General features: G+C 42.0%; 2 protein-coding genes across 2 annotated transcripts; both read right to left on the bottom strand.

The window, feature by feature from the left end:
• Positions 1 to 1,638: 1,638 nt before the first annotated feature.
• LOC134178983 (uncharacterized) lies at positions 1,639 to 3,016 on the bottom strand. Its single transcript, XM_062645895.1, has one exon. The coding sequence runs from the start codon at positions 2,747 to 2,749 to the stop codon at positions 2,051 to 2,053; it is 699 nt and encodes a 232-aa protein (XP_062501879.1). The 5' UTR covers positions 2,750 to 3,016; the 3' UTR covers positions 1,639 to 2,050.
• A 7,071-nt stretch (positions 3,017 to 10,087) lies between these two features.
• LOC134178732 (uncharacterized) lies at positions 10,088 to 11,455 on the bottom strand. The gene has a single exon (XM_062645620.1). It carries the CDS (start codon positions 11,343 to 11,345, stop codon positions 10,269 to 10,271), a length of 1,077 nt encoding a protein of 358 aa, XP_062501604.1. The 5' UTR covers positions 11,346 to 11,455; the 3' UTR covers positions 10,088 to 10,268.
• Between the last annotated feature and the right edge of the window lie 3,908 nt (positions 11,456 to 15,363).

Below are 15,363 nucleotides of genomic sequence, written 5' to 3'. Positions count from 1 at the left end.
AAACAAAAATACAACACAACGAACCACCTTCCTCTTAATTATTAGAGACTTAAAAAATCAGGCCTTGATCTCTATCCACCCTAGTATCACAGCCAAACGTATTAAATTAAATTCATTTCGCCTTGCAAGTTGTCGTACCACTCGTCTGAATTTGGTCACAGTCACTCCAGAATATGATGCATCTTCGTCTCTAGCTGATGATCGAAGCTTTTGTTTGAATTTCGACTTGGATGGTTGCCTCAGCATCTTCTCTAGCTATGATATTTAAAAGTCTAGTATTCTGTTGGAAGTCAGAATGACGTCGAAATTTTATCTGAGGGCAGAGAGTAACTCAAAGTGCTGGAAATTAATACCAGCTTGGTGAAATGTTAGATTAGTTCATTAAGCACCTGGCAGTGTCAACTCTACAGGCAATAGTAGGAGCAAAACTTTACACCAAGGTGTAGAACACAAGCAGGAGTACATAAATAGCACTGGAAAGTGTAGCTAGAGAACTTAAGTTAAATTAATTTCTAACAGTGAGCTCTAATGGAAACGACGTCGTAAAAAAGTTTGCAACTGGCAATTAACAGTAATTAAGTTAATAGTATATCTCTAAAAGTAATATAGACAGTAACGTAAAAATTAATAAAAATTAATATTAATTTTAACACATTGATTTTAAACAAATTAATATTAATTTTAAATTCTCAAAAAAATTTTCCTGACTACGCCGCTGCAGCCAGGTTGGGTATCAACTACATTAGAATTAAATGGAGGTAACTGCTTGCCGTGGGCAAGGTTTGCACTTGGAGTGCTTATATCCAGTAATTGTTTTTCATGGCTATTTGAAAAACATTAAATTTTGTGCATGTGGCATGTATTCATATTGTGTAAACGACATTGCACTAATTGTCGAAACTTAGCTAGTTGATTGTTTTTCTAAATCTACAAATGCTGGTTTCATTTTCCCGCCAAATTATATCGACTTCCATTTACACGTTTTCTGAGTAATTCAGCTCACACAGACCACAAATCACCAACCAAGCAAACCAACAAAGGAACAAACAATCCTGCGACAATATTAGCATAACTTCGCTGACAGAGGAGGCTGCTGTTTATACGTGCGCACCTCAGTAAGCCTTTGAAACACTAGCACTTAGACCCACCGACCTAGGAACCGGGGGCCGGGAGGGAATACAGCTCCCTCGCTCACATTAGGAATTAAATTTTTCTGTGCTACTGACTTCTGGAAATCTTTTTACGGTCTGGCAAGCGAGGTGGTTTTGCTTACTCATGATGACACCCACGGTACAGCCTTACGACACATACATCACGACTAGACGACTACAAGAAAGACATTCATGCCTATGCAATGCAGATTTCATTGCAAGCACCAGGACGTTGCAATGCGCGTAAATTTCAATTAGATAATCTAAATGTCAAATTAGAGCACTAAACTCAAAACGGATTCTTAACATGCATATGACAGAAATTAATAATCACTGACTTGTTTGTAAATTTGGTTGGTTTGCTTGGTTGGTGGTTGGTTGTTTTGTGCATGAGGAGAGTTACTCAGAAACGCATGGATGGAATTTGAGAGAATTCGATAGGAAATTAAAACAACATTGATAGAGAAACAATCGATTATAAAGTAGCACTACATATGTTTCGATAAAGCAAGTAAGCTGCTGGAAAACGCACAAGACGACAAACAAACAATAAGAAATGCAACCTCAAGTTAATCGCTACGTTGCAAATATACCAAAGAACAAAAAACGCGGTCTAGACACAATGTCACTCAGTGGGGCGATTTCCTGTACTAGTGGGACACTCCGATTGCTCTTGACAACGACCAACATTTAAACGACTGGCAATTGAAGCCCGTCGGTAGCCAGCAGGCCAGGGTATCGTGATCACAACATTTATCGTGCTGATAACATCCCTCGTTGTAGCAACAGTTGCCGCACACCCATTTCCAACAGTTACACTCCTTGCCACACATTCCCAAACACTTATTTTGGCGATTGGTTTCGAGCGACGTGCAATTCCTAAACAGTCCAGTCAGCGGCTAAACGACCCTCTCCAGAACAGTGCGTATCAAACGATCAAGAGCACGTGATATCGAAGACCAGAAATATCGTCTCCTTCTCGGGCTCTCGAGGAGTTTGCTCTCTGCGCAGGAAAAGTTCTCGCCGTCCTCGGCCGCTTCCGTTGCGTTGGCTGGAAGACGACGCGAGACGGTCAAGGCGAGAGAGTGGACTGCTCTCGCGACTTCTTGTTGGTCTGCAGGATGGGCTTGGCAGCTTCTCTGGTCATACTCCTCCTCGACGTCTCTCCTCGAGCGACGGTGCTCCGGCAATGCGTAGGCCTTTCCGGTTGGTTCGTAAACGAAGCGGTGGTCCTCAACGTTCGCGTAGCGGAGATCTCGCTGTCGAGAAACGACGTCTTGTTTGATGATGGTGCTACCGTTGGCGCGCCAGACGTGGACGAGGCCGGCACAGGTCGACTTGAAGTGAACGAGCAGATTGGAGTGGGATGTGAATCGGCCGCGGAGGGTCGAATTGTTGAGTTCATAGACTTTGAGTAGCTTGCCGGTTGATGGTTTGAACGACGTGCCCGGCCGGTCGACTCTGGTCACCAGCGAGATGTATTTGGGTGTCGTGCTCGAATGCGTGCGAGATGGGCAGGACGTCGCACGGATAGAGAAGACCGATGATTGGAAGAGAAGAAGGCAGGTGAAGAGGAACGGCGCCATAACCCCTTGCATTGTATACTTTTCAAATTTGTAGACGAAAAATCGGTATGTTGACGTCTTCAATGGGTCGAAACGGTCTCGGACGTACCTTGAGGCTTCTCGGTTTCGTTGTTGCGCACGTGTTTCTGTTTCTATTTTTGATAAGCTTGTGTTTTTAAGCTTAATCGAGTTACAGGTTAATCGATGCTGAAATGATTAAAAGTGTCATAGTTAATTAAGGGCATACTGCATGCAATTTTTCTGACGTCAATCGTCATAATATCTGCATATACAAAAATACAAAAGTCATTCCTTTTTTTCTTTTTTCATCCTTTCCGCCATTGTCATTGAAGTGTGATGGGCTTGCGCAATTCACCTGTCACAACTTTTCACGCTGGCTTGAGCTTTCACCATACTTCATTCCATCAAACACGCAAATAGTTATTAATGTCGTCACCACATTAAGATTCAGCTGACTGTTTTGTAACCTGATGGAAACACGCAGGGGCGTAGCGTAGCGTGGGCTAGACGTCCGGGCTATAGCCCATCATTTGTAGGCGTAGTCATAAAAATTGTGGACTGTAAATACGTGTGAGGACCAAAACGGTATATACTATATACACCGCCTTTTTCCAGTCTAGATCTGCCACTGATTCCAGTCTAGATCTACCACTGATTCTACTGTATTAGACAACTAGAAGCCAATAAAAATGGGGATGTCCATAAATGTGGGCGTGCCTCGTAGCATAGCCAAGTTTAGTCCCTCATTTCTAGAGATCACGCTACGCCCCTGAAACACGGCGCTTTTACAATGTTTGACACGCTTACAAAGATTGGAGAGGCTTTATGACACGTTTACAGAGGCTTTAGCCTCCCAAGCCGTCCCCCCACCCCGATACTCGACCAAAAGAACCACCAGTTATGTATATACACACGTTAGTCACCGGCGTAGCGTGGTCGTCAAGTTTGGAGGGCTAATAAATTAGACTACAGACCACGCTCATTTATCAAACGCAAAGCCACGCCTATTTTCTGCTATTCTTGCTCCAGTTTGTAGACACCTAAGTTTAAATACCGTATATAGTATCAATTTCAGGTTACAAATAAACTGCTGAACTGAGTGCCGTCAGTGTGCGTAAAAGGGAGGGGAAAACTGTTACTGTCCGTGCCAAAAAGGTTTTCATGGCTCGTCAAATGAAATGGCATCTCGATGACAATAGAATCTAAAAGCCATTTCGATGCGGTCTTATTTGACTCTGCTATTGACGTCTCAAATAAGTGATAGTCATGCGTACTTTACGTGTCCACGATTTCTCGACGCTGGTTTGATCATACTGAAATGATGATGTGTATACTATCAAAGAGATATGGTTAACGTCGTCGATTATCAACATACTACTCTGTGCTTAAGTTGACTGTCACTGTCTACCAACTTAGCATTATAGTTCTGCTTGAAGCAAAGTAACACGCCCAAACTGTTTCGGAGGCTAGCTATAGCCTCCCCCCCCCCCCCCTACCTCCCACACTAAGAAGGTGCGTTGGTCAATAGCCTTAATTAGACTGCCTGGAATGTATCCTCTTTTCCAGTAACTTTAGTCCTCAACAAAAGATATGTTTGGTTCCTAAACTATCAACTCAAGAAACAAGAATGTAGAGTCAACTTACAGTTGTGTTTAGCTACAAAGTTCTCAGCTGATTGTCCATACGAAAATGAAGTTGTTTAGATGCAAGGATATCTACTGGCTTTGTAAATAAAGCCAGTTGTACAGACAGAAAATGTACTCATGTATGCTGGTCACGGTATATCCAACAAAATACGTTGAAATTAATTGATTTAATTGTTTATGCAACTTCCACCAATACCCACTACAACAGAGAAACCAATGAAATACAGCTTTTGAAAGTAACAAATTTTAATAAAACTAAATAACAAAATTAGCTGATATGTATGCACCTAGGGTCCTTGTAGTGATGAATCTGTCATAACCTCACCACACGAAAACTGGACACCACAAGTACAAAAGGTATCGACAAGGTCTCATGTTCAACTGAAGTACAGTGCTGCATACTTCCTTTGGTAAAATGTAAGCTCTAATTAATATGACATTTAGTATAAATATGTGCAAGACATGAAGCATCTGTGCAATAGTCAATTAGATAGAATGCAGTCTCTTCACTCAATTAAAGTCCACAACTAATTATTGTCTCAAACCATTATTTTAATCTTAATTGTTATTTTCCTCAGTATAAAACTACATCAGAGCATTGCATCAGCTAATATCGGACACTACATACACACAAAAATCCAGCAATTATTATTGCATCTAGAAATCTTGAAACAATGCAAAATTCAAAACCTAATGCTAAATCGTTGATTGATGTCTTTACGAAGATCTGTACCCCATCCACTAGTAATCACTTTTCCATATTCAGCTACATCTACAGTCCCACTATCTATGCTCTTCAGAAACTCACCAATACTTTCAGTCCGAACCAACACTTAGTGCCATGCAGGTCGACCTCGATCGCTTCCGCTTACCAAATAGAGACGCCTTTTAATAAGAATACCACTATGAACAAATGCATCATTCCAACTCCAGCTTTCATCCGCATCACATTTCTTATACGGATCTTAAGAACATCGAAGTCGAGTAAAGTCACAAACCGTGGTCAACTGATTCTCTGTGCTTTTTCTTCCAAAGTAAAGTCGATGCGTTTTACTGTCACTTACGACAGCATTTGATACAAACCACGCTTCTGTGGCAATCTGATCTGGCGCACAGGAAGCATACACTTTAAGAAGCAACTGCTTTTCTCTTGTGTGATGACCACAGGATGAAATCTGTAGTCTATCCAGCTCCTCGACACAGTCGAGTGTCCACCTTCTTGCATACGGGCAATCACTGATTATTGTCAGTATCGTACCTTTAAAGCATCTCTTATAAATATTAAAAATATCTTTGAATGTGATAAATGTTTCTTCTCGAATGTACCAATTTCCTGTTTCGTGTTGACTGTCTCCAAAGTACCACACTGTCGCTGCAAAGGGATATCAACATTTGTAACTAGAGTCGCCTCAACATCAGAGTAGTTTCTCTTACCTCCCTGTTTACTGCAATTAGATAGAAATGCTTCTATTTCTTCTAGGACATAGTTCTTGTCTTTCTCCTCCCCTGCCACGTTCCTAATAATGTAGTTGCGTTTGAGTAGTCTGTTAGGATCACTAGTCACCTTCTTCTCTACTAATTGCAGTTTAGTCTCGCAGCCTTTTGGGAGTGAATTGCCAGTGAAATGAAGCGGTTTGGGTTGACGCACTTGGGGGAATTCCCTGGCTAATTGACTCTATGATGAAACATACCTGGGTGTATTCAAGAGTCCCACTGTCGTCTTCGTACTCGTATTGACCTTCTGTACTGTCGTTCATGGGCACGTTCAGCGGTTGTACGCAGAAACGAAGTCATCTAGTTAGCTCACGCTAGCAAAAGATGAGTGCAGAATTTAATTACATACTTGCATTACCTAACGCTAAGTATGTGCAGTAGATAAGAATGTAGCAGAGTTGACTGAAAGTACGACGCTACAGATACAGAGAATCTACATTTCACTAGTGTGTAGTGCAACGTGATTGACAGTAAACGATCGTGACAATTAGTGCACGTACAATTGACAACTAACTAGCAAGGTTTTCTTTCTTCATCCATTTCAAGCGATAGTAACAACCAAAGTTGTTGTCCCACCAGCTGCTTTGTCCTTCCGTGTCGTAACGTACTGCAAATTGCATTTCCAAATTTCTTGGAGATTTTGTTTCTGTTAGTAGATTTATTTCTTTTGGAACAGGAATCTCGACGAGAAATCGGTCGTATTTGCAACCTCTCGAGCTCGTTTCATTTCCTGGACGATCTTCATACGTTTTCCAATCGTTCGACGTGAAACGAACTGTCACGTGTTTGGATCGATCAGTAGAAACTGCCAGCACGGTTAGAAGCAATATCGACTTGACATTGTCGTGACGCACGTTCTCTAGACGCACCTTCATAGAAGACAGACTGTCGTAGAAGTCGGGCAGGGAAACGGGCTGAGGTCCGGGACAGTCCCTTTCATAATCATACAAGTTCAAACGCATCCGATGTGTTGGTTCTGCAGTTGTATGTAAATCCTCGTTTCCACCAAGCGATTTATTCTCATCCAATTGAAATATTTTCTCTAGTGGACGACCCTCTTTATCTGCAAACCTAACACATCTAGGTACCGTCCGCTTGTGATGAACGTTCGCTTGCTGAAGACTTGTGAGCTTGTCCGTGGCAGCCACGCCTTCTGTAGGGCGGTTCGTTTGCGTTTCTTCGTCAGACGCGGAAAGTGTTTCATTATCCGTTCGGTTCCGGCCGTCATTGTGGTTCTTGACGCTTTGCGAATCCAGCATGTCTAGTTTAACGGTTAGAGAGAAGGCTCCTAGAACAACAGTATTGAACTTGTTCACAACCTGTAGGAAGCGAATTTTCAACTTACGTACCATCTCCTACAAGGATGTGAACTAGGCTGATATGGCTCTGGTAAGTCTAGGTATCTAGGTATATACATGTTTTCGATCCCTTAGGGACTGGGGACTTGGTAATGTGCCAGGATTGCAAATGGGACTGACTTTGGGCACGTGACTGACTTTGGGCACGTGACAACACTCGCTATGATCTTGAACTGCAAAATCACACTAAGAAGAGGGTTGCACTTAGTGACAATGACAGAGTCCCACAACGTTGACCATCTTATTTTTCTATATAAATCAATCATAAAGTCTGTAAATAATTAATTTTTTTACATTTATATAAATTATATTTTTATATAAACCCACCTAAAAATACGTGGGTATATAACAAAAATTATTCAAAAACATGTCTGTACAGTCTAAAGCCAGTCTATGCCATATCATTTTGACGTTATATAGCCAGAGTTTCGCTGGCAGTTGTTCATGTATGTTGCTGACTGCCTGGCTGACTGTCAAATTTCTTTTGAAAGATAGATGTCGTGCAATGGTCTTCAATACTTCCAAACTGTGTGGTGACGTTTATTAATTATGAAGAAGTATTCAAAGCTAAAATAGAACAACAGAACAATTTGATGTTTTCCGTCATTCTTAGCATCTCAAAACAGAAGTCATTTAGCTAGAGTTCAACTATCTTAAGTCTACACAACTATTGACAAGATGTTCACATGTCCATGTCCAAGCTACAGCATACCACCATAAATATTGATTAATAGCCTATTAATGCTATACAAATAGATATGGCAAAAATTTATTGTCGGACATCGTGCTCTAGCAGAGGTTGACCTGGCTGACATTTCAAATTTTGTGCATTCAATCATATTTGATTTTACAATCATTTTTTGTAATTATCGACATAGAATAAACTATATTTGTTGCCTCCTATTACAACTACTGTATATATTAAAACTAAGCCTAAGATGTACACACCATACATCATATATAACACTAATTAGCAGCCAAAGATAAAAGTTCAAGTTAACGGATCTCAGATTACGATTTGAGTGTAGTATCTGATTTGATTGCAAATCTATCCAAGCGACGCTAGTACTCGCACAGGCACTGACACGTGTAAGACGTATACTGTAGTAGCTATATAATTGTTGTAAGTCTAACGTGCGTTCTAACCTCAGTTACATCTCCAATTCAAAAGATTAGAAAACACCTCCAACCAAATTAAGTTAATACAAACAAACAAAAACACAACACAACAAACCCCCTTCTTCTTAATTAGTTAGAGACTAAAAATTAGGCGTCGATCTCTATCCACCCTAGTATCACAGTCAAACGTATTAATTAATTCATTTCGCCTTGCAGGTTGTCGTACCACTCGTGTGAATCTGGTCACAGTCATTCCAGAATATGATGCATCTTCGTCTCTAGCTGATGATCGAAGCTTTTGTTTGAATTTCGGCTTGGATGGCTGCCTCAGTATCTTCTCTAGCTATGATATTTAAAAGTCTAGTATCCTGTTGAAAGTCAGAATGACGTCGAAATTTTATCTGAGGGCAGAGAGTAACTCAAAGTGCTGGAAATTAATGCCAGCTTGGTTAAATGTTAGATTACTTAATTAAGCACCTGGCAGTGTCAACTGCACACGCAACAGTAGAAGCAAAACTTCACACCAAGGTGTAGAACACAAACAGGAGTACATAAATAGCACTGGAAAGTGTAGCTGGAGAACTTAATTAAGTAAATTAATATTTAACAGTAAGCGCTAATAGAAGCAACTTAATAATCAAAGTTTACAACTGACAGTTAACATGAATTAAGTTAATAATATATCTCTAAAAGTAATATAGACTGTAACGTGGGAATTAATAAAAATTAATATAAATTTTAAACAAATTAATATTAATTTTAAATTCTTAAAAAAATTTCCTGCTACGCCTCTGCAGCCAGGTTGGGTACCAACTACACTAGAATTAAATGGAGGTAACTGGTTGCCGTTGCCAAGGTTTGCATTGTGAGTGCTATCAAATAATTGTTTCTATGGCTATTTGAAAAACATTTGTGAATGTGGCATGTATTCGTACCGTGTAAACAATATTGCACTAATTGTAGAATCTTAGCTATTTGATTGTTTTTCTAGATCTATAAATACTGGTTTTATTTTCCCGCCAAATTATATCAACTTCTATTTCACGTTTTCTGAGTAATTCAGCTCATATAGACCACCAATCATCAACCAAGCAAACCAACAAATGAACAAACAAACCTGCGACAATGTTAGCATAACTTCGTTGGCGGAGGTGGCTGCTGTTAATACGTGCGGAACTCAGTAAGCCTTTGAAACACTAACACTTAGACCCACCGGCGTCAGAACAAAGAGGCCGAGGAGGGAGATGCAGCCCCTCGCTCACTGTTGAAATTGAAATTTTCTGTGCTACCGACTTCTGCAAATCTTTTTACGGTCTGGCAAGCGAGGTAGTTTTTGTTTACTCATGATGACATCCACGGTAAATTCCCCCCCCCCCCCCCCCGCTCGTCAACACCTTCCTACGCCACTGCAGACCTAACGACATATACATCACGACTAGACGACTCTAGGACAGACATGCATGCCCATGCAATGCAGATTCGATTGCAAGCATTAGGACGTTGCAATTATCATGCGCGTAAATTTCAATTACATTAGCTAAACGTCAAATTAGAACACTAAACTCAAAACTGATTCCTAACATGCATATGACCGTAATTGATATTCACTGGCTTGTGTTTGTAAGTTTTGTTGGTTTGATTGGTTGGTGGTTGGTTGTTTTGTGCATGAGGAGGGTTAATTAAAAACGCATGGATGGAATTTGAGAGAATTCGGTAGGAAAATAAAACAAAACTGATAGAGAAACAATAGATTATAGCAAACCAGCACAACATATGTTTCCGATAAAGCAAGTAAGCTGCTAGAAAACGCACAACAAGACGACAAACAAACAATAACGTATGCAACCTTAAGTTAATCGCTACGTTGCAAATATACCAATGAACAAAAAACGCGGTCTAGACACAATGTCAGACTCACTCACTGGGGCGATTTCCTGCACTAGTGGGACACTCCGGTTGCTCCGACAACGACCAACATTTAAACGACTGGCAATTGAAGCCCGTCGGTAGCCAGCAGGCCAGGGTATCGTGCTCACAACATTTATCGTGCTGATAACATCCCTCGTTGTAGCAACAGTTGCCGCACACCCATTTCCAACAGTTACACTCCTTGCCACACATTCCCAAACACTTATTTTGGCGATTGGTTTCGAGCGACGTGCACTTCCTAGACAGTCCAGTCAGCGGTTCGACCACCCTCTCCACAACAGTGCGTATCAAACGACCAAGAGCACGTGATATCGAAGACCAGAAAGATCGTCTCCTTCTCGGGCTCTTGAGGAGTTTGCTCTCCGCGCAGGAAAAGTTCTCGGCGTCCTCGGCCGCTTCCGTTGCGTTGGCTGGAAGACGACGCGAGATGGCCAAGGCGAGAGAGTGGAGAGGAAACGAGCAGGGAGACTTCGATCCGTAGATGCCGAACTCGGCTAGAGCCTGAGATATCTTGGAGAGAATTCGAACGTCGGGGTCGGCCGTCAGCTTCTCAAATGCTCTCGCAACTTCTTGTTGGTCTGCAAGATGGGCTTGGCAGCTTCTCTGGTCATACTCCTCCTCGACGTCTCTCCTCGAGCGACGGTGCTCCGGCAATGCGTAGGCCTTTCCGGTCGGTTTGTAAACGAAGCGGTGGTCCTCAACGTTCGCGTAGCGGAGATCTCGCTGTCGAGAAACGACGTCTTGTTTGATGATGGTGCTACCGTTGGCGCGCCAGACGTGGACGAGGCCGGCACAGGTCGACTTGAAGTGAACGAGCAGATTGGAGTGGGATGTGAATCGGCCGCGGAGGGTCGAATTGTTGAGTTCGTAGACTTTGAGTAGCTTGCCGGTTGATGGTTTGAACGACGTGCCCGGCCGGTCGACTCTGGTCACCAGAGAAATGTATTTGGGTGTCTTGCTCGAATGCGTGTGAGATGGGCAGGACGTCGCACGGATAGAGGAGACCGATGATTGGAAGAGAAGAAGGCAGGTGAAGAGGAACGGCGCCATAACACCCTGCATTGTATACTTTTCAAATTGTAGACGAAAAATCGGTATGTTGACGTCTTCAATGAGTCGAAACGGTCTCGGACGTACCTTGAGGCTTCTCGGTTTCGTTGTTGCGCACGTGCTCCTGTTTCTATTTTTGTAAGCTTGTGTTTTTAAGCTTAATCGGATTATAGGTTAATCAATGCTGAAATCATTAAAGTGTCATGGCTAATTAAGGGCATACTGAATGCAATTCTTTTCTGACGTCAATCCTCATAATGTCTGCATATACTTCTATGCAGTGTACAAAATTACAAAAGTTACGCCCCTTTTTTCTTTTTTTCTTTTTCCTTTCCGTCCGCCATTGTCATGAAAGTGTGATAGGCTTGAGCAATTCACCTGTCACAACTTTTTTCACACTGGCTTGAGTCTTCACCATACTTCATGCCATCAAAACACGTAGATAGTTAGTAAAATCGTCACCACACTAAGATTCAGCTGACTGTTTGGTAACCTGATGGAAACACGCCGGGGTGTACCGTGGCATGGGCTAGACATCCAGGCTATAAGCCCAATCATTTGTAGGCCTGGTCATGTAAATAAGTGTGAGTACAAAAACTGTATATAGTATGTACACTGCCTTTTTTCCAGTCTAGATCAACCACTGATTCTACTGTATCAGACAATCAAAAGCCAATAAAAGTTGGCGTTTTCATAAAATGGGCGTGTCCATAAAGAGTGGGCGTGCCCATAAAAGTGGGCCCTCGTAGCATAGTCAAGTTTAGTCCCTCATTTCTAGAGATCACGCTACGTCCCTGAAACACGGCGCTTTTACAATGCTTGACACGCTTACAAGGATTGAGGGAGGCTTTAGCCTCCCCAGCCGTCCCTCCCCCGACGCTCCACGAAAATAACCACCAGTTATGTATACTTGTGTCACCGGCATAGCGTGGTCCTCAAGTTTGGGGATAATAAATTAGACCACAAACCACGCCCATTTCTTACACACAAAGCCACGCCTATTTTCTACTTTTCTTCTCGCAGTTTGTAGACCTCTGAGTTTAAGTTTAATTAAATACCGTAGTATCAATTTCAGGTTGCAATTAAACTGCTGGACTGAGCCGTCAGTGTGCGTATAAAGGAGTGGAAACACTGTTACTGTCCGTGCCAAAAAGGTTTTCATGGCTTGTGAAATGAAATGGCATCTCGATGACAACAGAATCTAGAAGACCAATTCAGTGCAAATGGCGTTGACCAATTTTAGCATTTCGTAATACAGCAAGCAATATAGGTCTAGCTAGTTAGCTAGAATAACCTGTGGAGAAAGTACTGTGGAGTGCAAGCATATCACTAGGTAGCGGAGCCGCAGGAGAGTCATTCCCCGGTCAATCGAGTTGTCGACCTTAATTAACTAGACTTACTTGAAAAATAATTAATAATTGATGGATAGGATTTTGTATGCCTTTCTGATGCGTCTTATTTGACTCTGTCATTGACGTCTCAAATAAGTGATGGTCATGCGTACTTTACGTGTCCACAACTTCTCGACACTGGTTTTACCATAATGAAATGATGATGTGTATACTGTCAAAGAGATATGGTTAACGCCGTCGATCATCAACATACTACTGGTTAAGGGGACTGTCATTGTTCAGTAACTTAAAATTATAGTTCTGCTTGAAGCGAATTGACACGCCCAAAATGTTTGGAGAGCTATAACCTCCCCAACCCCCAATCCCCTCAACCCCCAACCCCCAACCCCATCCCAACCCCAACCCAACCCCAACCCCAACCCCACCCCAACCCCATCCCACCCCAACCCCACCCCAACCCCCATGCCCCACCCCAACCCCCATGCCCCACCCCAACCCCCATGCCAACCCCCAACTCCAACCCCCAACTCCAACCCCCAACTCCAACCCCCAACCCCAACTCTAACCCCCAACCCCCAACCCCCAACCCCCAACCCCCAACTCCCCACCTCAAACTCCCCCAACCTCCCCCCACAAACCTGAACCCCAAACTCACCCCAAACTCCCCCTCCCGACGCTACGCCGGTGTGTTGGTCAATAGCTGTAATTAGACTGCCATAAATGTTTCCTCTCTTGTAGTAACTATAGTCCTCAACAAGAGATATGTCCGGCTCCTCAACTATCAACTCAAGAAACAAGAATGTAGAGTCAACTGCTACAGTTGTGTTTTGCTACAAAGCTCTCAGCTGATTGTTCATAAGAAAATGAAGTTGTTTAAATGCAAAGATAACTACTGGCTTTGTAAATATAGCCAGTTGTACAGACAGAAATGTACTCATGTGCTGGTCATGGTATATCCAACAAAATACGCTGTAATTAATTGAATTAATTATGCATGCAACTTCAACCAATACCCACTACAACAGAGAGACCAACGAAAAACAGCTTTTGAAAGTAAAAAATTTAAATAAAACTAAATACCAAAATTAGCTGATATGTATGCACCTAGGGTCCTTGTAGTGATGAATCTATCATAACCCCACCACACGCAAACTGGACACCACAAGTACAAAAGTATTGACGAGGTTTCATGTCCAACTCAAGTACAGTGCTGAATACATACAACATGCATGACTGCTACTCAAAAAGTGTCAACTAACAAAAACCTCACTAGACCTTAAGACAGAGCTATATCCTTTGGTAAAACATATAAGCTCTAATGAACACGACATTTTGTATATGATGAGACATTTGGTATAAATATGTGCAAGACACGAAGCATCTGTACAATAGTCAATTAGATAGAATGCAGTTTCTTCACTCAATTGAAGTCCAAAACTAATTATTGTCTCAAACCATTATTTTAATCCTAATTGTCATTTCCCTCAGTATAAAACTACATCAGAGCATTGCATCAGCTAATATCGCACACTACATACACACAAAAAATTCAGCAATTATTATTGCATCTAAAAATCTTGAAACTATGCAAAATTCAAAACCTACTGCTAAAACGTTGCTTGATGTTTTCAGGAGGATCTGTACCCCATCCACTAGTAATCACTTTTCCATAATTAGCTACATCTACAGTCCCACTATCTATTCTCTTTAGAAACTCACCAATACTTTCAGTCCGAACCAACACATAATGCCATGCAGGTCGACCTCGATCTTTTCCTCTTACCAAATAGAGACGCCTTTTAAGAGTACCACCATGCACAAATGCATCATTCCAACTCCAACTTTCATCCGCATCACATTTCTTATACGGATCTTGAGAACATCGAAGTCGAGTAAAGTCACAAACTGTGGGCAATTGATTCTCTGTGCTTTTTCCTCCAAAGTAAAGTCGATGCGTTGTACTGTCATTTACGACAGCATTTGATACAAACCACGCTTCTGTGGCAATCTGATCTGGCGCACAGGAAGCATACACTTTAAGAAGCAACTGCTTTTCTCTAGTGTGATGACCACACGATGGAATTTGTAGTCTATCCAGCTCCTCGACACAGTCGAGTGTCCACCTTCCTGCATACGGGCAATCACTGATTATTGTCAGTATCTTACCTTTGAAGCATCTCTTATAAATATTAAAAATATCTTTGAATGTGATAAATGTTTCTTCTCGAATGTACCAATTTCCTGTTTCGTGTTGACTGTCTCCAAAGTACCACACTGTCGCTGCAAAAGGGATATCAACAGTTGCAACTAGAGTCACTTCAACATCAGAGTAGTTTCTCTTACCTCCCTGTTTACTGCAATTAGATAGAAAGCCTTCTATTTCTTCTAGGACATAGTTCTTGTCTTTCTCCTCCCCTGCCACGTTCCTAATAATGTTGCTGCGTTTGAGTAGTCTGTTTGGATCACTAGTCAGTTTCTTCTCTACCAACTGCAGTTCAGTCTCGCAGCCTTTTGGAAGTGAATTGCCGGAGAGATGAAGCGGTTTGCGTTGACGCACTTGGGGATTACCCTGGCTAATTGACTCTAAGATGAAACACTCCTGGGTATATTCAAGAGTCCCACTGTCGTCTTCGTACTCGTATTGGCCTTCTGTACTGTCGTTCATGGGCACGTTGTAC

Source organism: Corticium candelabrum, chromosome 4, assembly GCF_963422355.1.
Source record: "Corticium candelabrum chromosome 4, ooCorCand1.1, whole genome shotgun sequence".
NCBI lineage: Eukaryota > Metazoa > Porifera > Homoscleromorpha > Homosclerophorida > Plakinidae > Corticium > Corticium candelabrum.
This window is presented reverse-complemented; position numbering and strand designations above follow the sequence as displayed.